The sequence below is a fragment of the Tupaia chinensis genome, unplaced genomic scaffold, assembly GCF_000334495.1.
Source record: "Tupaia chinensis unplaced genomic scaffold, TupChi_1.0 Scaffold000146_1, whole genome shotgun sequence".
NCBI lineage: Eukaryota > Metazoa > Chordata > Mammalia > Scandentia > Tupaiidae > Tupaia > Tupaia belangeri.
In genome coordinates, this window is record NW_006159616.1 from 10,241,756 (window position 1) to 10,268,683 (window position 26,928).

At 42.5% G+C, this 26,928-nt stretch overlaps 1 protein-coding gene across 1 annotated transcript in view; it reads right to left on the reverse strand.

Annotated features, from left to right (window-relative positions):
* Positions 1 to 26,928, reverse strand: part of PRDM2 (PR/SET domain 2) — a gene marked incomplete in the record, with an annotated part of 130,618 nt that overhangs the window by 43,377 nt on the left and 60,313 nt on the right. Inside the window, 3 exon segments of the mRNA XM_006145277.3 lie at positions 2,651 to 6,867; positions 7,459 to 7,649; positions 13,614 to 13,724. Of these exon segments, the coding sequence (XP_006145339.2) occupies positions 2,651 to 6,867; positions 7,459 to 7,649; positions 13,614 to 13,724 (4,519 nt within the window).

The window sequence follows — 26,928 nt, forward strand, 5'->3', positions numbered from 1 at the left end:
TACTGAAAACAAGTATTTCTCAACATGAAATAGACCCCTATGCTATGAACTCCTGGCTGAACAAAATTTCGTAGAAGTAATACTGAAGTGGGATGACAGCTGTGGTTAAATAACTGCGCACCAACAAACACGCTGAGGATGAGGCCTCCTCTGGAGCAGCCCTAGGCAAGACAGTAACAACCACCCCCTATTTCCAGTCTCAGTTTAGGAATTCTTCAGTTTTGTACTGAATTCGCTAAAAGGTACTGAGAAGAACAAATCAAACTGGGAAAATGCCCAGAAATATTTCCAGATAGTCAAAATATGATGTCCTGGCCCATCTGCGGTGGCACAAGTGAGAGGGTACTGCTGGTGCACTGTAGGCCACATGGGAGGCCCAGGTTCGGTTCCTGGCCCAACCTAAAACAGGTCAGGCCTGGTGGCACTTACCTTGATCCCAGCTATTGGGGGGAAGGGGGGAGGGCAGGAGAACTATGGAATGGTGAGACGCTGTCAGAAATATCTTTCTCCCCTTCCTGCTCTCCCTAGTATGTGCTTCTCCCTCTCTCTCATTAAAATAAACCAAAAAAAAAAGGTCTTGTTGAACATTCATTTTTTAACTCCCTAAACACTTCTAAGTTAATGGTCCCTTGGTAAGTGGGCCCCTGGGTAAGACTCCCAGTTCTACACCTGTGTCCACAGCACGGTTCCAAGGATCAGACAAGTGCCTGTTGCTACCAACTACCAGTGAGGACGGTACCTATGCTTTCCTTCCGATTTCTTTGCATGTCCTTTTAGGCCAAATTTCACCCCCAAAATGTATCCTTGTCAACTATCGAAGCAAAATAAGTAAAATTAGCTAGAATAGAGAAGAAAGACACAATTTTGTAGGTACTTTAGTCCTTTGCAATCTTAAAAGTTCTTCAAAAACTTGGTAAGTAAGATGTTAATTACATGAAGCTCATCAACTTACACTTAACTCGGAGAGCTTTTCTTTGCAGTACTTAACTTTTTGTATCTCTTGAACTGTAGAAACAGGATACAGTACAAGCAATTCTTTTACATTTTATCAGAGACAAAAAAGGACGTTCTAAAGATGCAGTACCTAAAGAATCAACCACCTGGGAGGTATTTCACACCATCTGTGAAAAGGGATGGTATGTTCTGGTTAAGACATAAGCAACTTGGAAAGGACTCAGCTCGGTCATGTTCTGTTGGTGTGGCCCTTCCAGAACACAGACTGAGCACACACAGGTACATGCTTAAACTGCTGAAGGCAGGTAGCTCTGACCACTGGTAAACGGGTGCTTATCCTCTCCAGGGTGAACCTCTAAGATGCTACCTATGCAAAAGTTGGACAGGATCTATGGCAACTGAATATACAGTAAGTTTACAAGGTAGTTTTTTACAACTCTGATCCTCCATCCCTACCGTAACTCATTCAAGCAGTCCTGGTTAATGGTTCATCTCTACATCTTTCCTTCGCAGTGATTTCAGGCACACCCGTCCCAAGAATTCTACGTGATACAGTATGCAGGAGTAACGGCACTTTTGTGCCCTCATGACCTCTCCAAAACAGTAGTAGCTCCACATTTATGTAGCCCTAATTGTTTGCCTGAAACACCAGAGAATTCCCAGACACCAAAAGTGGTAATAGCCATGAAAGCCTAGAGTCAGGTCTGGCCGCATGCTCTGCAAAGAGAAGATTTAAAAGTATTTTGCAGAAATGCTATCTGATGATGGAGAGTTTCACGTGAGACTGGCCTGTAGGCATTGTGCAGAACATGACAGGAATTCCAAGAATGCACATCTACTCAGGTTAACTGACTCAGAGAAGTCAATGTAACAAGCTTACTACCTATCTCTTTATGTGTCTCTACAAACAATTCTTAATATGGAGAATACCTGGGATAAAGCCATAAGCTAAGCGAACCCTCACGTTATTCTGAGGAACCAAAGGCACTGACAAATGAAGGTGTCTTGCCCTTGGTATGTCACGCGTGAAGGGACCTAGAGGGTCCTGCTCGCTGTGGGGTTCTGGCCTTCTCTGCTACTCTTCTTGCCCTGACCTGCATATTACTCTATGGCTGGAGACAGGGAAGGAGGGAGAGAAGAACATGGGGTATTTTTAAAGGAGTTACATTTTGTACGTGGCAAGTTTTCAAAACTAAAACATTGGCAATGAAAGAAAGCATGAATATTAACACCAGTCTCGGTTATGGTAACTATGCTGAAGTCAGAGAAGCATCAACTAAGACTGCAATGTGATTTACAAAGAACTCAGTGATCCACCTTGCAAAAAAGGATCTGCAATACAAGCGACAGAGCTACTACCCAGGAGATGAAGGAAGTGTGAGAGAACTTCACCTTGTCACATAGGACACTTCTTTCAAGAGCTTTTCTGTGGTTTCAAATTCAACTCATACCTGGTCTGTGAAAGAAACGGTACCACTCTGAGAGTCCTAAATCAGAAATTAAAACTATTTTTTGGCTCCATGGCAGCCAAAGCAGTAACCTGTCATGCCTACAACTCACTCAGTGGCTCTCCCATTAAAAGCTTAGGTCAAAATTTGACAGGAAAAGAAAAAAAAAAAAAAAAAACCACCCACAGCACCCACGGGCAAGAGTACTGCTGTCTTCCCCTCCCCACCTCCCCAGCTCCTGAGCTTACCTGAAGTCCTTCAGCTCCTGCTTGGCACTGCTGTCCTCCCTCCTGTTTTCACTTGAGTCAGCAGCAGCTGCCAGCTGAAGGCTTCGGGTGATTGGCCCCCCACTCCGTTCTCGAGATTTTATATTGAACCGGTCTGTTCTTTTCTTACTCGCCAAAGCAGGTTTGCTCTGAAGAACAGCTTTGCTTTTCTGCACCCTCACGTGCAGGCTCCGGGATGCTTTGCTCGAGAGCTGAGCAGAATGGTTCTTGGCCACAGCTTTGGGTTTTTTCCCTTCGACATGAGTTATTTTGGCCATTCTTATGGGGCTGGAGTTCCTTAAAGAGGAGGAGCTTGGTTTCTTGGACTTCACCGAACCTGCAAACTTGACATTCTGCTTGGACCTGAAGGATGAGGAGGGCAGGGGGACTTGAGCAGGGCCTGAGCTGCGAGCTCTGGTCTTCCCCAAAGGAGTCTGCGTGCTTTGCATTTTAATCTCTGCATCCGCTGTCCGTCTACGGTGATTGCTGCTATTGTTTCTGTCGCTACCTGCAGGTGATGAGTGCGAGCCTTTCTTGGATGAATGAGAAACTTTTTTTTTGGAAGGGGAAAGGGGTTTTTTGGGACAGCTGAAAGCGGCGTGTTTATTCAGGCTTCCAATGTAAGTGAACTCTCTATTACAGTAAGGGCAGATGTGCGAGGATGACTCAGAAGCATTGTTTAGGTCAGCCTTCTGCTTGGCAGATTTATTTTTCTGAAGGATTGCTTTCTGTACAAGCTGATTTTTTTTCTTCAGTGCATTTAATTTGAGCTTATTCGATGACATTTTGCTGAGCTCAACACTAAAGTTCAGTCTCTTGGGCTGTCCCATTCGTCTGAAGGCATTTTTCCCAGAGTTATCTAAAACCACCACACCATTCTTGGGTTGTACGGTCTGTTTCAACGGCACTGGATTTTTCTTAGGGGTATACCTCTTCTTGTCACTCGCAGAAGCGCACGCCAGGATATGTTTGTGTAACTCAGGCATGTTGTCAACACCTTTTCCACACTTTGTGCAGCGGATGGCAGTCGTAAAAGTCTGTGGAATATTGTGTGTAGTGAAATTGGTGGCCGTCACACCAATACCCATAGGGTTTCGGTGATGGTACTGAAATGGAGGTGGTTTAAAGCTTGGGTAATGCTGATTGAGACCCAATCGAACATCCGGATCTTTCGATTTTATTCCGGAAGCCATTATCTTTATGGTTGTGTAAAGCTCTTCGGAGGAATCATTTAACTCTTCCTCCTCCTCTTTAGAAGTTCCTGAAGGCTCTTCTGGCAAACTCTGCATATGCTCCACATGGGCCTTGCTGGGATCTGTAAAGTTCTGGGGCCTCAGAGTCCCACTTTCAAATTCATGGTGTGTGCATACCTGATCTGGGTGGAGATCTCGCTGATGCTGCTGCAAATTGCACAAAAAAGCAAACTCTTTTTTACAAACCGAACACACAAAGATATTCCCAACTCCGTGAAGCAAAAAACGATGTTCTGACAAATCAGTTTTATCCTTAAAAAGCTGCACACAAAATTCACATTTGAAGGGCCATTCTTCAGCATGAATAGATAAATGTTTGGTTAGATCTTTAATGGAAAGAAAAGGTGATTCACAGACATTGCAAACAAAGTTTTTGTTAAATGTTTCCTGAACAGTATCCTGTTCAATTGCAGACTGGGGCTCTTCTCTGGGCTTCAGACCTTCACTCTCTAACTCCTCCTGTTTGAAAGACATCATGGGGAGAGAAGCCTCCAGATTATCACCAGAGGAGACCACAGAGGATACTGCTGAGAGAGGGGGTGGAGAAGGGGAGGACGAGGATGATGAAGAAGAGAATGAAGAGGAGGAAGAGGAGGAAGAGGAAGAAGAAAGTGTCGGGGGCCCAGGTGAAGCGGCAGACATCAGAGGCTCCACTGGGGGAATGGGAGAGGGAGACGGGGACACTGTGGGGGAAAGAATTGGGAGTGGAGACTGCGCAGTGGTGTTCGAGAGTGGAGAGGGACAGGGATGAGGAGAAGTGCTGGAAGAGGGGGCTGGAAGGGGTACAGTGGGAAGGAGGGGAGGGGGCGGAGTGGCAACGGTTAATACAGGAGGACAGGGCGGAGGGGAAGAGGGGTCTGTTGGAATCAAGAGAGGAGGCAGCTGACCAGATGAAAGGGAAGGTGTCTGTAGGGCAGGCGAGGAAGGGCAGGCGTCGGGCGGGGACTCAACAGCAGGGGCAGAAAAACTAGACTCAAGGCCAAGGTCAGGATCTGGCTGGACATCTAGGGATTTGCAAGGACTTGGGCTCCTGGTCACATCAGCAGTATTTTCTACAGGTAAATCGATGCCATTATATTCATTGAGAAGAACCTTCTGAAGCATGCAGGTCGTGGGTTTCTTTTTCTTTACAGCACTACAGGCTGGCTGTACATGGTTTTCTTTGATTTCCCTGCCTTCAGAGTCACTACACGGCTTTTTATGCACACTGAGATCTAATACAGATTCCCACTGGACCGGGGTCTTCCCTGTAGCCTCAGCCTTCTGTTTGACCCCGCTGGATAAATCCAGTGGCTGTTGGTTGCACACATTGCTAAAAGAAGAACCGGCTGTCCACTCTTTTGATATTTTATATTCGTCAAAGCCCGGAGGGCTCACAGTTTCTTTCTCATCTCTTCCAGACAAACCCCATGCAGGTGAGTCACTATGACTTTCTAATTTGGGTTTCTTGGAAGTTAGAACTGCATCAGTCCATACTGCTTTCCCATCACCTGGTTTTGCAAAGTCTCGTGGGGCAGGACTGTGCTGGGGAGAACTGGGAGGCGAGCTGGTTCGCCTCTTAAACCTGCTGGAGGTCACAGGTAACATCGATGCTGGAGCAGACACACAAACAGGGCCCAATTTAGGTATTTCAGCTGCTGAAATTCCTGTGGGAGGAGTTAGTTTTTCCTGGGTTTGAAGAAGTTGTTTGAGTTTTGAGGACAAATAAACATTTTTTTCTTTATGGAAAGATACTGTCTCTGTTGTGGATATGCTAAGAGGCAGACTTAAGGAACAGGAGGGTGCCACAGGGTCAGAGTCTGCTTCAGCTTTAATTTTAGGTAGCACAGGGGGACTAGCAGTTCTCCGTTTCTTGGAATCACTGTTTGTGCTGCTGGCAGGCTCTTTAGGAAGATCGTCTGTTATAGAGACCTGAGTGGTCTTTACATTTTGAGTAATTTCCACTGTAACTGGAGTAAGCAGACAATTTATACCAAACAAGTCTGCCGAATTAGACTCCATCTCAATCACATCACAATTACTGGTGCTGTTGTTAGTCTGAATTTTACCATCAATATAGTAGTTTAAGTTTTCAGAGATATTGCTAGAAATATCCATAATGTACACATCATCTGCTTCCCCTTCCTCCTCTGGCTCTGTGCTTGGTACGTAGACATTCTGGGTGGGTTGGGCCGGCTCTGCTGGAGGCTGCGGCTCTTCGAGGAGGCCTCCTTTTCGTCGTACCCCTTTGGGAATCAGATGGCGCTCATGAACTCTGCGCTGGTGCCGCCTCATATTAGTATGAGTTCCAAAAACCTTTTTACAATATTTGCATGGATGAAGTTCCTTAACTTCCCCATTCTCTTCTACAACTGAAGAATTTACTGTTTCTTGGGAAGCTTTCTCTGAATTCAAGATCAGACAGTCTTGCCCAAGATTGGGAGGATTCAATTCATCTGTAGGAGCAACATTTTCTCCGGATGCTTTGCCATCAGCTAGGTCCTCTGATGGCTGTAGTGTTGGGTTGGGTTTTCGCTTTAACCCTGCTTCATGGCGGCGCTCATGCCGCCGCCTGTTAATCTGTGTGCCGAATGCTTTCCCACAGTACTTGCATTTGAAAGCATGATTGACCGTAGACATATGAATATGCATGTGTCGCTCAAGTCCCTGTTTGGTTGTAAACTTCCTTTCACAATGCTGACATGGAAACATAAATGTTTCAAATACATCACCATTGGCCTCTTCTTTAGTTTTGGGGATTTTGATAACAGGTGTTACCTCTGGTGAGTCGTCAAGAGTTTCTTTTGGAATACTTTTTGGTTCTTCTAATAGATCCTCTGGCTTCTCATCACACCGTATTTCTGGCTCTTTCCCACAACCTTCGTTTGGCATGTCAGCTTCCTCCTCCCCCTCTTCTTCCAATTCATCATCATCATCTTCTTCTTCTTCCTCTTCCTCCTCCTCCTCCTCTTCCTCTTCCTCCAAATCATTTACCTCACAATGTGCTGCATCTAATTTCTCCTCTGGTTCTGGCTGCGGCTCACAGGCAGGGGGAGGGACTAATACTTCTGGAAGCACTTCCTGACTAACCGACTCCTGAAGAACGGCTGGCTGATCAGGTGCTGAAACTGAAGGCTTCTCGTCTTCTTCTTTAGGACCTAGAAAGTACACGGAAGCAGAGGCATGGACATGAGGGCAAAGCCAGCCACTTTGTGATCAATTTGTAAGATTCGAGCTACTTCTCTTACCACCTCTCAAAAGTGTAAGAGATAATGAGTAACAATAAATAGCTTCTACTTACATACTTCACTTATAAAGTTGACAATTTATCCAGCAGTGTCCAAATTTTAAAAAAAAAAAGTTGCACTGAATAAGAATCCATTTCACTCACTTGTCCACTGCTATGTTCCAGGCCACATTATGGGCAGAGAGTAACAAATGGGACAGACAAGAATGCCCAAATGGAGCTCAGAGTCTTTTCTGTGTTTAGTCACACATATATACATCTTTGTTAACAGCCACTGGGTTGCTTAAAATTTTTGGAGTACCCAATATGACCTCTTCCTCTTCCTCCAAATCATTTACCTCACAATGTGCTGCATCTAATTTCTCCTCTGGTTCTGGCTGTGGCTCACAGGCAGGGGGAGGGACTAATACTTCTGGAAGCACTTCCTGACTAACCGACTCCTGAAGAACGGCTGGCTGATCAGGTGCTGAAACTGAAGGCTTCTCGTCTTCTTCTTTAGGACCTAGAAAGTACACGGAAGCAGAGGCATGGACATGAGGGCAAAGCCAGCCACTTTGTGATCAATTTGTAAGATTCGAGCTACTTCTCTTACCACCTCTCAAAAGTGTAAGAGATAATGAGTAACAATAAATAGCTTCTACTTACATACTTCACTTATAAAGTTGACAATTTATCCAGCAGTGTCCAAATTAAAAAAAAAAAAAGTTGCACTGAATAAGAATCCATTTCACTCACTTGTCCACTGCTATGTTCCAGGCCACATTATGGGCAGAGAGAATAACAAATGGGACAGACAAGAATGCCCAAATGGAGCTCAGAGTCTTTTCTGTGTTTAGTCACACATATATACATCTTTGTTAACAGCCACTGGGTTGCTTAAAATTTTTGGAGTACCCAATATGAAGTTAGAGGAGATTGGCAATAAATTTCAGTTTCTTGTGATTCTGGACTCAGACAAGGAACCTGCTAAACATTTTGCCAGGTTAGAGTCTCAGTATCTATCTTAAGTGGATGATCCTCTCTCTCCTTCCCATCTACCACCATATATTTAAAAGCTAGAACATCTTCCAGAATCATGTAATCAGAACTTTTTCAGGTCAAAAGAACTTTAGAGACAGCTCTTCTAAGTCTAATCAAATTATTATGAAGTCAGGAGTGCCTCACTGAAGGAAACAGCAATTTAAAGTCACTCTGATTCTCCAGGTGTAGCCCAACCTGAGGAACAGAGCAGACAAGTGGAAAGGGAAAGACTCAAGAGTAGGGAGACAGTAGAGAAGAGACCCAAAGAAAATGAGGCAAGCAAATATCTGGGGAGGAAAGCACTGTGGATAGAGGACACAGCAAATGCATAAGCTCTGAGTCAAGAAGATGCTGGATATGTTCAAAGAATATCAAGGAAGTCAGAAGGCCAAGGGGGAGGTGGGGTGATGGGGTTAGTAAGAGGAGGGAAAAGGGCAAGAGATGAGATCAGAGAGGTAACCACGGAGCTTCTTATACAAGATCAGGTAGACGGGTGGCCTCTACTCAGGGTAAACAAGAAGCAATTGGAAAGTCCTAACAGAAATATGATATGCTCTGATGTAAATTAAAGAGAATCGCTTTGGTTGCTATGAGGAAAATAGAAAAAGGTACACACAGACAAGAACTGGACTTGAAAGGATCTGCAGGATGAGGACTTTGGTGTGGATGATAAGCAGTGGTCACACCTTTACCTTGGTAAACGGAATATTCTGGGAGATGGGGCTAACAAAACACTCTTGTGGTCAGGATATGGGAGAGAACTAAGAGCCAAGGAAGATTTTTCCATGCAATGGCAAGAGTCTGATTTACTGAAATGTAGAAGGCCCAGAAGCCCAATATACAAGTGAATAGTTAAGCAGATCGTTTCATATGAGCTGGAGTTCAACAAAAGCATAGAAATGTCTTAAGTCCTCTGGGTCGAGGCTATCAGGGCAATGGACTGCATAAGACCATCTAGAATGTGAACAAGAGCATCAGAAAGGAAGCATAGGGACGACAAGGGACTCTTCTTTTTCAGAAAACACACAAACAAAAAAAAACTTTACTTATCTATTTATTCACTTTTTAATTAATTAATTATTTATTTTATTTTGACCAGAAAGGGACGGGGAGTGTGTGTGTGTGGGGTGGGGGGGCCCCTGACAAGGGACTCTTAAAGAGAGGCATTCCAAGAGCAGGATCAGTGCTGATGGGGATGGCCTCGGTGCTGCTGTTACTACATGCTATACTGCTGAATTAGGCCCCTTTTACTGTAGACACTTCAAAGGTTAAAGGAAGGTTCCGGGGGCCAGCAGAGGGTGTATGGTTACATTGCTGGACTCCCACATGGCTGACTATGAATCCTGAATCCCAGACCCCGTGGCTTAAAGATCACTCTAGGTGCATGTGCATGTGTGCCCATAATCCCTAAAAGAGAATGGAGGAGAAGGGACTGTGGCATATCCATCACCCTGGGGGGGAGGCAGGAACTGATTCCCCACTTTCCCTCTGTTTCTCTCACTAGCAAGCACACATGCCCTAAGGCAAAAACCTCTTAAAAAAATAAAAAAAAGAAAGAAAGGTTCAGTAGAGGAAGCAATGCTACTGTGAATTCTCCAGGCTATGTTAACTGGCTAATCCCCCCAAGCATTCAACAAAGACTTATCGAGCACCCACTACATGCCAGTACTAAGTAAACATACTGCCAAGATCCTTACCCTTACAGAGCTTCGCTGAAACAGAAGCTACACATGAGCGGACAGCAATACTAAAATCAACGATGTGCTTGTGAAGTATATGTGTTATGAAAGACATAGAAGGGGTATCTAATACAGGCTTGGTTAATCAAGGAAGGCCTCTTGGAGAAAGCACTAAGCCCAAAAGATGTAAGAACTAAGGGCAGAAGAAGAAAAGCAAGGAGAAATCTAAACACATAAATGCTGTAAATGAGTTTGGAATTATCTGGGGGTAATGGGGATCCACCAGTGTACTTTAAAGCAGCTCACTGGGGAGATCTGGCTGCTTGGATTGAGGGACTGAGTGAAGAACATGACCAAGACCTACACAGAGGTATCAGGACAGATAATGGCTGCTCGTGCTGTGATGGGCATGGAAAGCAGCAGCAGAGGCTACAGAAAATGGCCAGAGGGTCAAGACACAGGAGGCCCATGGACAGATGTGGTGACTACCTGGACACAGCAGAGGGAGAGAAGTTGAAAAGGCCAACTGTTACAAGCTTGGCAAATGCAAAGTCAATTATCCAGCCCTAGTTGTCTCGCTAGGAATATCGGCCTTACTTTTTCCCATCTGCTACTATATTTACTAGGAATGAGGGTTTGGCTTCTAAATAAAAACCAGCCTTCTCTCTGCCTAGATAAATTTCATAAATTCCACAAGCTTTCCACAAACTGGGAAACCAATCCTTCAATGGTGGTAATGTATTCCAAACCAGGAGCTCTCCTTTCAAATACATTTTCAATAGACCCAGAATGGTGGCCCAAGTAAACACGAGACAATAGAAAATGCATCTGTAGGGCTCACAGCTTTCTTTATAGGGTTCATTTCAGTCAAAATCTGTGGCTTCCTTTGATGGCGATGCAGGGGCTGGGGGTGGGGGTCCTTTCCCTAGGACTGGTAAACAATCCCAGATTTAAAGATGCCCAAAGTAATACAAACCTAAATGTGCACAGCTCCATGAACTAGGAAGGCCCATGCCAGAGTGTGTCCCTACATCTGAAGTGGTCTGTGGAGTTTTAAACATAAAGGGAGGTTTGGGGAACACAAAGAAGAGTCTGAACTGTTTGCTCATTATATAGACCATTTGCTGAGGACAATGCAGGACCTTTAGGGGAAGCCTGGATACAGAATCAACCTCACTTTGACCAGCTGTCCCACAAACCGGGTGGTAAATAGCAAGTGTCTTTTTTTCATGGGACCTGATGTCATAGCAAGGGGCGAAAAAAGTAACTATCATGAATTACTGAAGAGGAAATGACTACTGAATAATTTCTTCAATCCTACCACCAAAGGTAATAAGGCTCTTAAGTAACTGTTGTTGCTCAAATAAGAATCTTGGCAAATCTACAAGTAGAAAGCAGAACTTAGTTTTACTGTTGTTTTCTTTTTCCCTGTCTATGAGAAAGAGAAAAAGAGGCAGTAACAGGGAGGCGGGAAGGGATCAGAAGGGAAAAGGAGAGAAACAGACAGATAGAGGCATTTTTTGACAGGGTCTCACTGAGTCATGATGCTCCTGCCTGAGCCTCACTCTTAGCAAGAATCCCAGCCACATGCAACTGTGCCCAGCATGTTTTGGTTGGTGCGAGAACCAAATCTGGGCCTCCCAGGCAGCTTCCAGCCTACCAAGCAGTGGTGCTACCCATGCAGGCCCAGATTGAGTTTCATAAGGCTCTGGAACATGAACTTGTTTATTCTTGCTTCACAAAGCAACATAGAAAATTATAATCCTTCATGAATTTCATCATCACAATGTTAATAAAATGTTTTTCTTTTTAAAGAAAAGCATCCTATATAAATATATATACATATATATATTCTCTACAAATTGTTTCTTGGATGAGTCCTATTTCAGAGCCTATATTCTGAAATTTGCCTATTTGGGTCACTATGAACAACTCTGAACAAGATTTGGTCTGTGCATACATATGCCCAGGACAAATGAAAATATACCTCCCTCATTCCTATCACCAGTCTCAATTATGGTGGCTCAATGGCAATGAGCACAGACCAAGCTGTCCTGATTGACTTTCTTTTTTTTTTGAGAGGTTTTCGCTATAGGGCGCGTGCGCTCGCCAGACAGACAGAGAGAGACATAGAGACAGAAAGCGAGAAATCACCCCCCAGGGGGGATGGTCACGCCGCAATCCCTTCTCCTCCATTCTCCTCTCGGGATCTTGGGCACGCACGCACACATGCCCGGCGTGAGATTTAAGCCACCGGGTCCGAGACGCGAACCGCGGTCGACTACGTGGGAGTCCAGCGACATAGCCATTACGCTAACTGCTGGTTCCCCTGATTGACTTTCACACCCAGCCTCTCTGTGAATCCTTATTATCTTGGGAGGCCTAGAATATTAATCCTCAGAGTAACTATGAAAATGAAATTTTCATCTCTGGGAAAAACAGAGATAAAATTAAAATTTTAAACTCTAACAAAACAAACTTCATTCTATAGACTTTTCATTCTGTTATGTAAAATCAAAGGTGTTTTTTGTTTGTTTGTTTTGCTGTGGGGTATTTACACTCACTGGAGAGAGAAAGTGAGAAATCAGCCTCCTGGGGGATGGCCAGGCTGCAATCTCATCTCTTCTCTTCTCTTCTCTTCTCTTCTCTTCTCTTCTCTTCTCTTCTCTTCTCTTCTCAGGACTTTGGGCGCACACACACATATGCCTGCTATACTTTTCAAGCTGCTGGGTCCGGGACTCAAACTGTGCAGTAGGCCACATGGGCTCCAGCTGCCCTAACGTCCATGCCATCAGCTGGTCCCAAGGTGATTGGTATTTTTAAGGAATTTTTTTTAATTGCCAGAGGGTATGTGTACTCACCAGAGAGAGAGAGAGAGACAGAGAAAGAGGAGAAGAGGGAGAAGAAAGTACCCTCCAATGGGACATGATCGCCACAATCTCTTCTTCATTTCTCCATCCTGTTGGGATTTGGGCATGCATGCCCATTGTTTTTCAAGTCTATCAGGCCAGGACTCAAACTGCAGTCAGTCATGCAAGATCTGAGTCTCTTAGCCACCAGGCCACAGGGCTGGTCCAAGAAATGTTTAATTTGAAGTATGAAGTATATACATATATTAAAGTATATAAATGCCAAGATAAAATTTTTTCAAAGTAAATACACCCATGCAACCTCCCTACATACCTGTAATGGAAAATTATGTCCCTGCAGTCTGACTTCTACCACTATACATTTATTTGATGGTATTAAGCCTTATATTTATGAATATAATAAAGCTTTATTTTACTATAACCAAATAATAATTATTATTATTTTAATTTTTGCTATAGAGTGCCTGTGTTGGAAGACAGACGAGACTGAGAAGGAGAGTGAGAAAGCTACCCCAAGCGGGAACAGTCATGCAGCAATCTCTGCTCCTCCATTCTCCTCTTGGGATTTGGGGCACATGCACACATGCCTGGAGTGCTTTTTAAGCCACTGGGTCCAGGACTCAAAATGCATAGTCAGCCATGTGGGATCTAGCCACCTTAATCTCCTTGATATCTTCTGGCCTAAGAAATATTTTATTTTTAAAAAGGAAGTTCTTTAATAATATTTCGAAGGAAAGGTGGGATGTGAAAGGCTCAACTAACATTAAATTTAGATGGCTTTTTGCTATTTAACCCTATTATAGTTTTTTGGATGAGTCTCAGAAAGGCAATACAAGGAAACACAAATTAACTAGTAATACAGACCCACATGAAATGAGCCCAGTACCACACGCTTACCTTCTGCAGAATCTCTCATATTTGCAGAGGTGGAATCTGGCTCACTTGTCTTCAGCTGTATGTCTTGGGTTTTGTTTCCTTTGTTTTTATTTTCCTGGGATTTTTTCTTCCCTGAAACACAATATTTATTTATTTACTCACTCATTCATTCTTTCACTCACTCACTATCATTCTGAATTCTTGAAGGGTACAATCATTAATTAAATCATAGCAAAATGTACATCTGGGTGATTATCACTTCTGATTCCTAAAGAAATGAATAGATAAGAAGTGTGTGTGTGTGTGTGTGTGTGCGCGTGTGTGTATCTTTTTCTTTTTCAATTTGCCAGAGGGCACGTGCACACGTAAGCGAGAGATGGAGAAGTGGTGGAAAGTGGGAAAGCACCCGCCGTGGGGGGATGGTCCTGCCGCAATCCCTGCTCCTTCATTTCTCCCTCCTTTTGGAATTTTGGGCACACACATCTGGCATATCTTTCAAGCTGCCAGGTCTGAGACTTAAACCACATAGCCATGTGGGATCCAGCTGCCTTAACCACCACGCCACAAACTGTCCTGAGTACCACACTTTAATGTCACATCAAAGAACAATAAATAAATAAGTAAAACCAGTAAAAGCCTCTATTTTTGAGAATCTTGGACATTAGCTCCCTTTATAGATATAGTAGCTATCAAAGTAATAATAACAGATAACATAGTCTCAGGAAGTTAACAATACTGATATCAAAGAAAAATTAGTAACAGCACTGAATTTCAATACCACACAGTAACAGGGACCAACAGACCTGTGGCTATTTGCAAGAAGCACATTATAGGAAACAACATAGTACATAACTCAGGGCCCTTTTTGTTAAGATTGGATTATCTGTAATTGTGAAAGGAAAACAACAGAAGCAGAGATTCTGCTGAATTACAAAGGACAAACATGCACAATTGCTCAAATATACCAAATACAGAGTAATTATGAAAAATTCTCTGTCTGCCAGCACAGAACTCTAAGAGCCAGCACAGCTCAATATTTCATTAGCAATTCAGAGGATGCATTCAAGAAACATTAACTGCATTCCAAGTGATAGCATACTTTAGAAGATTAGATTAAAATGCAACACATTTCTGATAAAGTGAATGATGAGCTAAAGTCACTGAAGACCTCTACTGAATAAAGAAAACAATTTTCTATAGAAGTACTCAAACTAAAGGTTCAGGAGCTCAGTCTCTTTAGGATTTAGCCAGCATTTGTAGCCCTTCTTTTCCATTTTTAATTTTCAATTTCTTTTTCCCAGTGGTTGGTGTTTCTTGGCCTCCAGAAACTCAGCCACGTTCCCGGCCCTCTTCCCTGAACACTCTTCTTCCTGTACACTGCTCTCCCTAACGAGCTGCAAACAACTCCCAGAGCTGTTCTGTCTCTTCCAGAAAAAGCCTGTTGCCACTTTTATCTCTGCATTAGTAAAATGACAAACTAGAAACCACTTATATCTTATAGAACACATGGGAAGTTACATCCTCCATAATAGAGAATTACGCTACAGAAGAACGTTAAGTACCTAATACGCGGACAACAGATGAAAATGAGGTCAGGGACATCAAACGGCGTCACTGAAAAGATCATGATGATTAAAAGTAGAAACATCAGGTACCATATAAAGCAAATCCTATTCCTACCAAAAACAAACAAACAAAAACCTATCAGATTTTTTAACTACTAGAGGGTATGTGTGCTTGGAAGAGGGAGAAAGCAGTCCTCGATAAGGTGAGGCCATTCCACGGTTTTACATTTTCCCATCCCATCAGGACTTTGGGCATGCACGCACATGTGCCAGCATGTCAAGCTACAGGAGCTGGGATTCAAACCACAGTAGGCTGAATGGGATCTGGCTCTCTTGCTAGGCTATGGGCTGGCTTCAACAATAGATTTTGATTAAACCGCTAAGAGATGTAACAAGAAAAAGGAAGTATAAAATACTTAATAATCAGTTATTTAGCTAGTCTTAAAAAGCAAATTTTAAAACACCATTTGAAATGCATAATCCTTCACCCCATAAGAAAACAAGGTATTTTATGCAACTATCTAACGGTTCACTGAAACAAAGTGCTGGTAACATCTACCCATTCATTTCCCAAAGGCAGTTAAAAGGGAACTTGGAACACAAGCATTGTCTTCACTGAAACACATCTGATGGCAACAGAAGCTGAGGATCTCTGCAAAGATGGCTTTTTCATGTCCCCAGGTGAAGAACTGTAAGCCAATCCCCTCTGCGAAGAGCACACACATAATCAACTCCTTTCCAGGTGAATGCCCTCCTTTTAGGATTCCTTCCCTCTGTCAGTTTAAGAGTACTGACTAATCTAGTGACAAAGGCTCCTGAGGGCTCCAGTTGTGTTTAAGGGAATTTGAATTCAAATTCTACCTCCTCTTAACCAGTATTCTTACCCCCAGTATAACATATGCCTTTCCCATGTGCATGATGCTCAGCCCCTATCAGGTTATTGAGACCAAACCAAATGCTTACCGCCCATACATATGCAGTGCAAATATAAATGACTATCTGCCTACATAACTTAATATAATGCTCCAGTGCTGTAACTACTGTGGCAGAAATCCACAGCTTATTTCATAATCATGTAAAGGACTCCTGGTGTAGCCCTCGATGCATGATTCAAAAAGTCATATTCAGAAAAGCTCTTTCCTGAATCAAAAACACACAATTTTTATAGACATGGGTATCACTTCATGTACTTTAAACAGGCCAAGGAATGTGACCTTTTCTTACTGACCACTTACTTTCCACTTTGCAAAACTATAAACTTTTAAGGACAAAGTAAAGAGGTATGGTCTAAACCTTGCCTTTTTGCCTAAACCTTATGTATGAGGGACTTCAAAAAGTTCATGAAAAATGGACTTAAAGTATATGTCTATTTTGGTTCAAAAAAAAAAAAAATGAAGGGAACCAGCAGTTAGCGTAATGGCTATGTCGCTGGACTCCCACGTAGTCGACCGCGGTTCGTGTCCCGGACCCGGTGGCTTAAAACTCACGTGGGCGTGTGTGCGTGCGTGCCCAAGATCCCGAGAGGAGAATGGAGGAGAAGGGATTGCGGCGTGACCATCCCCCCTGGGGGGTGATTTCTCGCTTTCTGTCTCTATGTCTCTCTCTGTCTGTCTGGGGAGCGCACGCGCCCTACAGTGAAAATCTCTCAAAAAAAAAAAAAAAAAAAAAGAAGTCCTTCATAGTTTTTCTTTTTCACAATATCATTTTCCATGAACTTTCTGAAGAACGTCTTGTATGTTTAGAAAACAGAAGACGTCATGGCCCAGCCACAGTGGGACAAGCAGGAAGGTGGTACACGCTGGAATGTGCCCCTGCATGGTGACTGAAGCACATGGAAGCCAATTTATTATTTATTTTGAGAGGTTTTTGCTATAGAGCATGTCACTCACCAGAAAGAGAGACAGACAGAAAGCGAGAAATCACCCCCCAGGGGGACGGCCACGCCACAATCCCTTCTCCATTCTCCTCTCGGGATCTTGGGCACGCACGCTCACGCGCCTGGCGTGAGTTTAAGTAACCAGGTCCAGGACTCAAACTGCAGGCGACTACATGGGAGTTCAGCGACACAGCCATTAGCCAACTGCTGGTCCCATGGGAGCAAATTTAAATAGTGCAGGCATAGTGGCACACTCTTGTCTGTAGTCCTTACTAACTGGGAGGCTAGACCAGAAGGACCACAAAGTAGGAAGACCCTGTCAAAAATAACCCCACTCTCTCTTCCTGCTCTCCTCGCTCATCAAGTATGAGAGAGAGAGAGAGAGAATGTGTGTGTGTAATAATCGGAAAAGTCATGAAATACTTTCATGTCTACACACACACACACACAGTAAAATTTAATAAACATATATCAATCTGTTGTAATGCAATCCCTTGCAAAAGCAATTTCAAGATTTTCTGCAACTCTCAAACACTGTACAAACTCACCAGTTCACGAGGAAAAACTAAGCATACCAGCCTATAAGTAAATAAATTATCCAATAAGTTAAATTTCTAGGCCCAGCCTGGTGGTGCAGTTGGTAGCAAAGTGAACTGCAGTGCTGGAAGCTACACGGCCAGCCATGGGGTCAGATCTCCAGGATGACCTGAAAACACTCTGGGCACGCATGCAGGAACCCAGGACCCTGACAAGTTAGAGAGCTAGGGAAAGGGAATCCTGGTGCTATGAGACCCTTTGAAGGCATTCTCTCGCATGCGCATGTGTGCACATGATGTGCTGTCATGAATAAAATTAATAAAATTTAAAGTGAAATTTCTAATTTTTTTCCTTTTTTTTTTAGATTTTTTTTTTGCTATCGGGAGCATGTGCTGGCCAAAGAGACAGGGACAGAAAACAAGAAATCATCCCCAGGGGTGATGACCACACCACAATCCCTTCTCCATTTTCCTCTCGGGATTTTGCATAAGTGCCCAGCATGAGTTTCAAGCCGCAGAGTCAGGACTCAACAGCAGTTAACCCCATGCGAGTCCAGCGACATAAATCCATTACACCATCTGCTGGTCCTGAAATTTCTAAAATTTTAAATTATACAGCACAATAATACTGTTAAGATGCACTAAAAATGAAACCACATAACTAACCAAAGACAACATGCAATTTCAAATTGTATTCCCTGCCTAAAAGAACATAGGACCATCTATCAACAGCTGATACCAAATGTCAAATGTCCATTTGTGGACTCCCCAAACCTAATCAGAGAGAAGTTCCTTTTCTCTCCCAAGAGCCATGATCAAAGAAACCTAATCCACAACAAAGCAGCCACTTGCAGAGGTCCATATGGAGGAATCCTGTTAAGAGAACGAGAGCTTCTCACCACAGAAGGCTACAGGGTACCTGACCACAGTGCGAATGGCATCCAGGGTCACGTCAGACACTTCTGTGCTGCAAGGGCTGGCCCTTGCACTGGAGGATGTGTAGCATTACCCAAGCATTTCCCACTGAACGGCAGCAGCACCTTCCTCCAGTTAACAATCCAAAGTCTCCAGACATGGCCATAGGTCCTGTGCAGAGGATCTCCAAAGTGAAAACCACTGAGCTAGACCAACATATTTCAGGGTCACTAAAGACACAAAGGACTCTACTCTGTACTCTATATAGGGGCACTTCAATAAGTTCATGGAAAAATAGAAATACAAAAATATAAGCTATTTCTCAACATAAGTTCCATCACATTCAAGACATTTTTGTGAGCAATGATGTCAGCCAGTTAGTCCATCCCTAAGGAATGGAGGTCCTGAGAATCTAACCATGTCAGTATAATCTTTTTTTTGCATTATTATCTTAAAAAAAAAAACAAAAAAAACGGTTGCTCTTCAAAGCTTCTTAGATTAGGAGACAAAAACAGAAAGTCAAGGAGCCAAATTCAGGACTGTAAGGTGGGCACCTGATGATATCTCATCCAAACTCTCACAGTACTGCCCTTCCTTGATGAAAGGAAGCGGGAGCATGGTTGTGGTGGAGGCTCTGGTGCTGCTTTCCTGGGTGTTTTTAGGCCAAAGCTTGGACAAACTTTCTCAGAACACTCTCATAATAAGCAGATGTTATCGCTCTTTGGCCCTTCCAGAAAATGAGCGAGTAAAATGTCTGGAGCACCCCCAAAAACTACTGCCACAACCTCTGCTCTGGAGAGGAATGTTTCTGCAGTCCCACCTCTTGGTAGCCATTGCTCTGACTGTGCTATCTTTAGGACCATACCTGAGAAGACAGGCGCCACCTCCTGTCAGAATTCGTCAAAGAAGTGCTTCAGGATCTTGATCCTTCTTGTTAAAAATGTTCATTGTAAGCTCTCTTTTCTGCAGCTGATCTGGACATAGCAGTTTCGGCACACATCAAGCAGAAAGTTTGTTCAACCTTAATTTTGAGTCAGAATTATGTAAACTGAACCAACTGAGAGGTCTGTGGTGTTAGCTATTTCTTTTACTGTTCACGGTCAGTCCTCTTTAATCGAGGCAAACGAGATTGTTTCCACACGAACTGACCTGGATGGTCTGCCATTGCGGGTGTCATCATCTACACTGTCTCATCCCTCCCTAAAACACACTATCCATTTCTAAACTGCTGCTTGCTTTGAGGGCACTGTCCCCACAAGCTTTTTGTAAAGCATCGATCATTTCACAATTCTTCCACCCAAGTGCACCATAAATTTGATGTTTGTTCTAACTTCAATTTTGGCAGAATTCATGTGGCTCTTTTCAAACTGATGTCTTATCCTTCTTAGTACTTTCAAATTAGATCCTATTCAGGCATGAAATCAAGTTGGTAGTTCATTGGTAAATAAAATATTTGAATTAATGCATAGTTTTGTCATTATCTCCATGACTACCTCTGAGCTTCTATGAGCTTCCTAAAGACCTTCTTATATTTATCAAAATTCAAGCGTAACACTAATAAATCAATTTTAGAAATGGAAGAATTCAATTTATCACCCAAGTAATGTTGGTGAACACCACAGACTTGGTGTATGATAGAAATGAGTCTGTCATGACTCTATCAGTCACTCATAGACATAAGGTTATCGAACACATGAAACAATTTCCTCAGACATAATCAGAACCATGTATCAAAGTTACTTCCCCTAGGGGGTTAGACTAGAGATGAAGGGACTACTAAGATCACCTGTGCTACCTACTTTTTGTAGGAGGAACTGGAGGCCAGGGCCAAAGAGGGATAATCAGAACATGATGGAACAGAAGGTAGAGCTGGGGTGTCCTGTTCATACCAGTATACGTCAAATACTGCAACAGGTGGTAGGACCTATTACATTTCCTTCAATCAGTCAAGTTTTTTCTGATACTTGGTTTCTGTCCCATATTATTATCTAATTAAAAGAAGAAACAGAACAAACCTATACAGACTTATATAAAGGGGAGAGGAGAATTGTTCATTTCTATCTATGAGACAAAGGGGGCCTGAAGAACCAGCACGGGAGCTGCTGGGAGCCTGGTAAGCACACGAGTGCACTTACCATCGGGTTCCTGAAGGGTCCTACATGGCGCTACTGCCAGCTGGCTGCTCCACTTGGTCTAGACAAGAAAGATACAGGAATGAAACACGAGGAAAGTAAATGGAAACGACGACAAAGAACAGGAAGGACAGGACGAAACTTGATGTATATAAGGAAAAGAAATGTACACATAAAGATGAAGAAAATTGAGTGAAACAGAAGGAAAACAGCAGTTATCTACTGCATCAAGGTTCTCACATACCAAAAGAAAAATTTTAACTGTGTACTTAGTTGCTAAGAGTAAGACCAACACCACACTTAAGCACTACTCTGCTAGAAGACCCCAAAGTCCCAACCCATGCCTTTCATTTTATAGACCAGACACCCGAGGACCAAGGATATGAGGTTACCTGTCCGAGGCCAAGTGAATACATTAACTCTAGAGCCAAAATTAAAAGTTAAGCGTGATAATATCAGAGGTGATCTTTCTTCTACAGTTGTTTCTTAGGACTAATAATGGCTTAGTAAGCATACCTTATTCTTTACAAAGCATTTGACAACCATTATTTCAATCAGTTTCAAGGGCAAATTAAAAAATAAATTGTCTGAAGACTTTCACTGCATTTATAGTTAAAAGAACAATTAAGTTGGAATGCAGTTTCTGTTTTCCATTTCAATTTTTTTTTTTTTTTTGGCTATAGGGCACATGCACTTGCCAAAAACAGGGCAAGTGAGAAATCATCCCCCAGGGGTTATGGCCATGCCACAATCCCTTCTCCTCCAGTCTCCTCTCAGGATTTTGGGCACGCATGCACAGGTAGCCAGTGTGATTTTCAAGACGCCAAGTCTAGGGACTCAAACCACAGTTGGCCATGTGGGATCCAGCTGCCTTAACCACCATGCCGGCCCCTCAATTTTATCTTACGTCAGAAACAAATATCATTCAACAAGACAGAACTTTGATCTGAACAAATACATTTCACTTCTATTTTTATCAATTAAAGGGATTTTCTAGCAAACAGCTAGTATAGAGGCAACTGACAGTCAGTGACTGCTTTCTAAGACAGCATTATATTGCTGGTACCTGGAAGGCAAGTTGTGAAATCAAAACTGCCTAACACATTGCATGAATAAATCAACCTAGTTCTAGATGCCTACTACTGCTCTAATAAACTGGATAAATGCTAGAAAATTCTGGAGAATGATGTTTCACTTGAAAATGTTCAGGCAGCAAAGAAAATGTAAAACTCTAGAAGGTTTGCTCAGGTTACATGAAAAATTCAGCACGATGGTAAAGGTTCATGCATTTGATGATTTAGATGAATTCAATTTAGAACTCTATAGAACTCTATGTGTGCTGCCTCCTCCGTAGGGAGCTATCTAACTCTGAAATATAAAATCAGAATTATATATCAGTGTACAGAAACCAGGTCTATCTGATCTTCACTTGAGGAAGCTCATCGTCTTACTCAGGACACAGCTGATCCCAATCAGTGAGACTCCACCTGTGAGAGCTCAGTCGTACCACAAAAAGTCATCAAGGAAACAGGCTACCATGAACAGGATCAACACCAACTTCCAAAGGGTGGGAGGTACCCGCTGCCTCCAGTTCCCCACCACTCAGCCATTCATCCTACAAATGAACTTCTGGCCTCTCCACTCTAACGGAAGTCCCCTTCCCATGACTACCTCTGGTCTCATAAAACCCAATGTTTCTTTTTTTGTTAGTTTTGAGGGATTTGTTATAGGGTGTGTGCCCTTACCAGAAAGAGACAGAGACAGAAAGTGAGAAATCATGCCCCCCCCACACACACACACACACCGGGGGGATGACCATCCACAGTCCTTTCTCCTCCAGTCTCCTCTTGGGATTTTAGACACACACAAACACACTCCCAGCGTGATTTACAAACTTCTGGGTCCAGGGCTTGAACCACAGTGGGCCATGTGAGTCCATTTATGTAACCACTACATCATCTGCTGGCCTCAAAACATTTCTTAAGGCTTTATTTGCCAAGTTTCTCTTTGACAATCTGATCAATCGTTCTTTTACAGAATTCCTCTCCCCAGCTCAGTGGCACTACTATCTACGATCACTTTCTTTTGTGACCACTCATGCAGAATCTTTCTCTTTTTCCTGCACTAAGTAATTCCTCATAGAAAAATCTGAAGACTGAAACCAAGCTTTCACACTAGACTGAAGAAAAAGTTCAGAGCTAAGCTGAGGGCACTGAACCTACAGGCCCAGAATAGACACAGATTAATGAAATGAACCAACTACACTAAAAAGTAAGAGAGATAAGAACCAGAAGACCTTGGACAGAAGCAGCCTGGGAAGCTCATCTTAGCCTCCCAAACACACCTTTCTGGCTATATTTCACTGCATGAACTGCCTAAAACCTCACCACAGGTCAGTAGGCAAAACTGAGGCTTTAATTCCCATCCAAGCCACTACTCTATCCACTGTGCTCTGGCAGTCTTGTTAATGACACTTTCTGGGCTCCAATTTCACCCCCAAGGAGGGAAAAACAGCAATGTCATCTGCACTTTGAGCAAGTTTGAAAAATTCATTAGGAATATAAATTCATTATATTAGCTTTACAAATTTTTGCAAGGCAAAAGTGTCTTTTTCATGAGAGTAGTAGGTCAGCTGTGGCCCTGGTCTCAGTGCTCAGAATATCTGGTTTAAAAATAAGAGTTCCAAAAGCAAGATAAAAAGACTTAACTGAGAGAAAAGCATTAGGCCCATGTTAAATGGCTTCTTTGAAGATTTTTTAAAACTTAGATCATATTAGTAGGAAAGGGAATTGACGGATGCCAGCAAGGCTGTCAAACTGAAGAACAGCCAAATGATTCTATGTGCAAAATGGTACAGGGTGGTTGGAGTTTGCCCTCAGCACGATATCTGGTATGACGACAGAGGAGAGAAGTTGGAAATGGATAAGGCAAGGTTCTCACAGGAATTAGCAGTCCATTCCCAAACCTTTAATATATCCTTTGTTAAAAAAAGAACGTAACAACTTAGGTGCCCTGGGAGTCATCTAAAGTCACTAACAGGAAAATCGAGAACCTGAGTGGCAGGAGTGATGGGAGACCAGTGCCTCAGCAACTGTGACCAGGTTTCCCAGAAGGTAAGTGGTAGCACAGGGGGATGGGCCGTTACAACTGTCCCAGGTGATGTGAGCAGGGACACAAGCAGCTGGGGCCAAGGTCCATGGTCATGCTGTCTGCAGAAGATGCTATGACAGCTGATTTTTATAAAGTGGCATGCTATATTTTAGAGATTTCTTTTCACTTAAAATAACTTTGTAATTTCCCCAATAGTAAAAAAAAAAACTTCTGTTAAACTCTTTTGAAATAATTTCCATTCTTTTTCTGCAGTAACACTTACCATGAGCTATTTGTAATCCTGGGGGTAAATTATAAAAATAAGAACTCTGGTTTTAAGTTGCTCATGGTATTAAAACAGAACTCCAGGCTTTGCTTCCAACAGAAACAATGGAAAAGTTCTGGACTGTGCAGTTCTGCAGATCACAGTATAAATTCCTGAAATGCTTGCCTCCCGCCAGGGGGCCTATAGCACAGCCTCTGCCACAGCTGAGCCTAGAGGCTCCCCCAAATGTCAGCCTGACAGGAGAGCAACAAAGATCGCATATCCGAAGGGAGTCTCCGCTTCTAAAATTTTCTAAAAAAGGCTTTTACTGGCTTTGACTGGATAATTCCAAATCCCAGGAAGGACTCCCCACGTCAGCTTCAGCAAATTCAAATTAAGAAAGCATTAAGCTTCCTTACACTCTTTTAAACCTCGGAAAGTCTTGTGGCATGAACAAAATGATTTTAGAGGCTAATTAAATACCTCAGAAACGAACAAGCTGCTAGACTGTTCTATTTTATAATTACTTTAACTTCTAGGTTTCTTCTCATGGCTTTTCAATTGCCTTTATTTTACAGGAGGAAAAAGAACATATAAAAATCTGAAAACCTAAAATATAAAAAGTGAAAGGCAACTATAAAATAAATAACTTCATTCAAGTTTAGGTCTTAGTCCCCTGCGGCCAAACAAAGAGGACTGGGAACTGTTGGAGTGGTGGTGTGTTACAAGTGCCTGGCAACCCCGAAAACATAGGACAGGACCACACCCTCCAGAACTGGTTATTCTCAGCTAAAAGAAAAGTCCTTTTGTCATCCTCTTCAAAGCCTTTAATAAATTCTCCAATACTATATCCTGATAAATGAACTACAAAATTTAGTTTAAAAATATCTCAGGAAGTAAAAATCTAGACATAAATCTGAGACAACATACAATTAAAACATTTCAAATTCATTCCTTTTTTTATTAAAAATTTTTTTCAATTGTTTTATTTATTTTGACCAGAGAGGGACAGAGTGCGCGCGAGAGAGAAAGCAAGCCAAGCCACCAGGTCCAGGACTCAAACTGCGGTTGGCTATGTGGGAGTCCAGTGCTCTAACCACACCACCACCTACCCCTCAAATTCATTCTTTACTTTGGTTTCTAGAAATGCCCATAGGAACAATGGTCAAGCCATTCCACTAATAAAATCAGGCCACAGTGCATCCACAGATGTAAACCTAAAGAAAGGCAAGAGGATATATGTTAAGATTTTGGTAAGTGGCTCCCAATGATAAGAATACTTAAAAGAATATAGTATTTTCCCCTACCTGACTGCATTTTCTAAGATATATGTACATTTGGTCACATTATGAAAAAAAAATGAATAAAATTTTTTAAAGTAATGCCTACAAAAGCCAAATTATTTAAAACATTGAACATGTTTCTATTGGCTGAGATTACCATGTGCAATTTTGTAACAGTACAATTCGGAAAAGGCTTCTATTTTCTACATTGCCTACACAGCAAAAATTATCCAAGTGTCTTTCTGCTCCTATCTCCTATCTGTACACTCCAGCAACACTGTTCAGGAAAAAAGCACTAACGCCAGAAACATCAAATCCACGATGCACACACAGTTACATGGACTTAAAAGAGATTAAAAAGGTTCCTAACAGATATTAAATAGCCAAAACTACCTAAAACATTCAAATTACCAGTTAATCTCTTGGTGGATACCCTTCTACTCTTTCCTATGCACCACACTGCTTCATACAAACACTTAATCGGTCTCCTTTCAAACTGCCACACACCTCACATTGTCTTGTTTCAGTGCACTTGATTACATCCATCATTATTTACATAAAATACCCTAAACAATCATGTTAAGTGCCTATTGGTGTTAATCCGTGGGTCAATGTCTAGGCAGTTGATTGTGATAATCATGAGTGTATTGTTTACTAGCTTTCATTTTGCTTCTCCTAAAAATGCAAAGATTAGGCAATGACATTTGCATATGCTACAATTTAGGAGAGCTTTTTAAAACAAGAGCATTTATAGAAACGCTAATCCACCTAATCACTTGGACTTACCAGGAAATGAGGCACTTTTACTGCAGTATAACTTTTAAGATTCTGAGTCACTATCACTGCTAATGGTCTGCTATTACCTTGTGAAGATCTCACCTGTCATCCAGCCCCTATCAGAACTTAGGGACTGATACACCATCATTCCGTGGGGGAAGATCTTGGACCTCTCGAGACTCCTCTGTGCACACAGGCTGGCACAGATCTGCCAGAGAAACTCATGGCTGCCAAGGCTGACTTTCAGACTCGAGTAGAAAAGGAACCAATATAGAGAACTATAATGTATTTTCCTTGTAAAGCTTACAATTTTTAAATCACAAATTACATTTAAATTCAATTCCACACTTTTTTCCTAATAGACCTCTACCTAAAAACAAAATTCTATAGCCTATTCAATATATCTCATTCTCAGATGTGCCAGCTAAATATTATATGACTATTATTCAAATTTAGCCCAAGATCTTTATTCTGGCTAAATTAAGTTTTATTCTCTATTTTGTAAAGTTCCTGGAATAATGATGAAGTAGAGAAGTACTTTGATACTTCTTGAGTGCTCATTACTTAAACAATATCTTGTTAAGAGCTACAAGGAATACAAATATATTATTATAAAGACATCTGCTACGGGGAACCAGCAGTTAGCTTAATGGCTATGTCGCTAGACTCCCACGTAGTCGACTGCAGTTCGCGTCCCGGACCCGGTGGCTTAAAACTCACACCGGGCGCATGTGCGTGCGTGCCCAAGATCCCAAGAGGAGAATGGAGGAGAAGGGATTGCAGCGTGACCATCCCCCCTGGGGGTGATTTCTCGCTTTCTGGAGAAATCTCTATGTCTCTCTCTGTCTTTCTGGTGAGAGCACACGCCCTATAGCAAAAACCTCTCCAAAAAAAAAA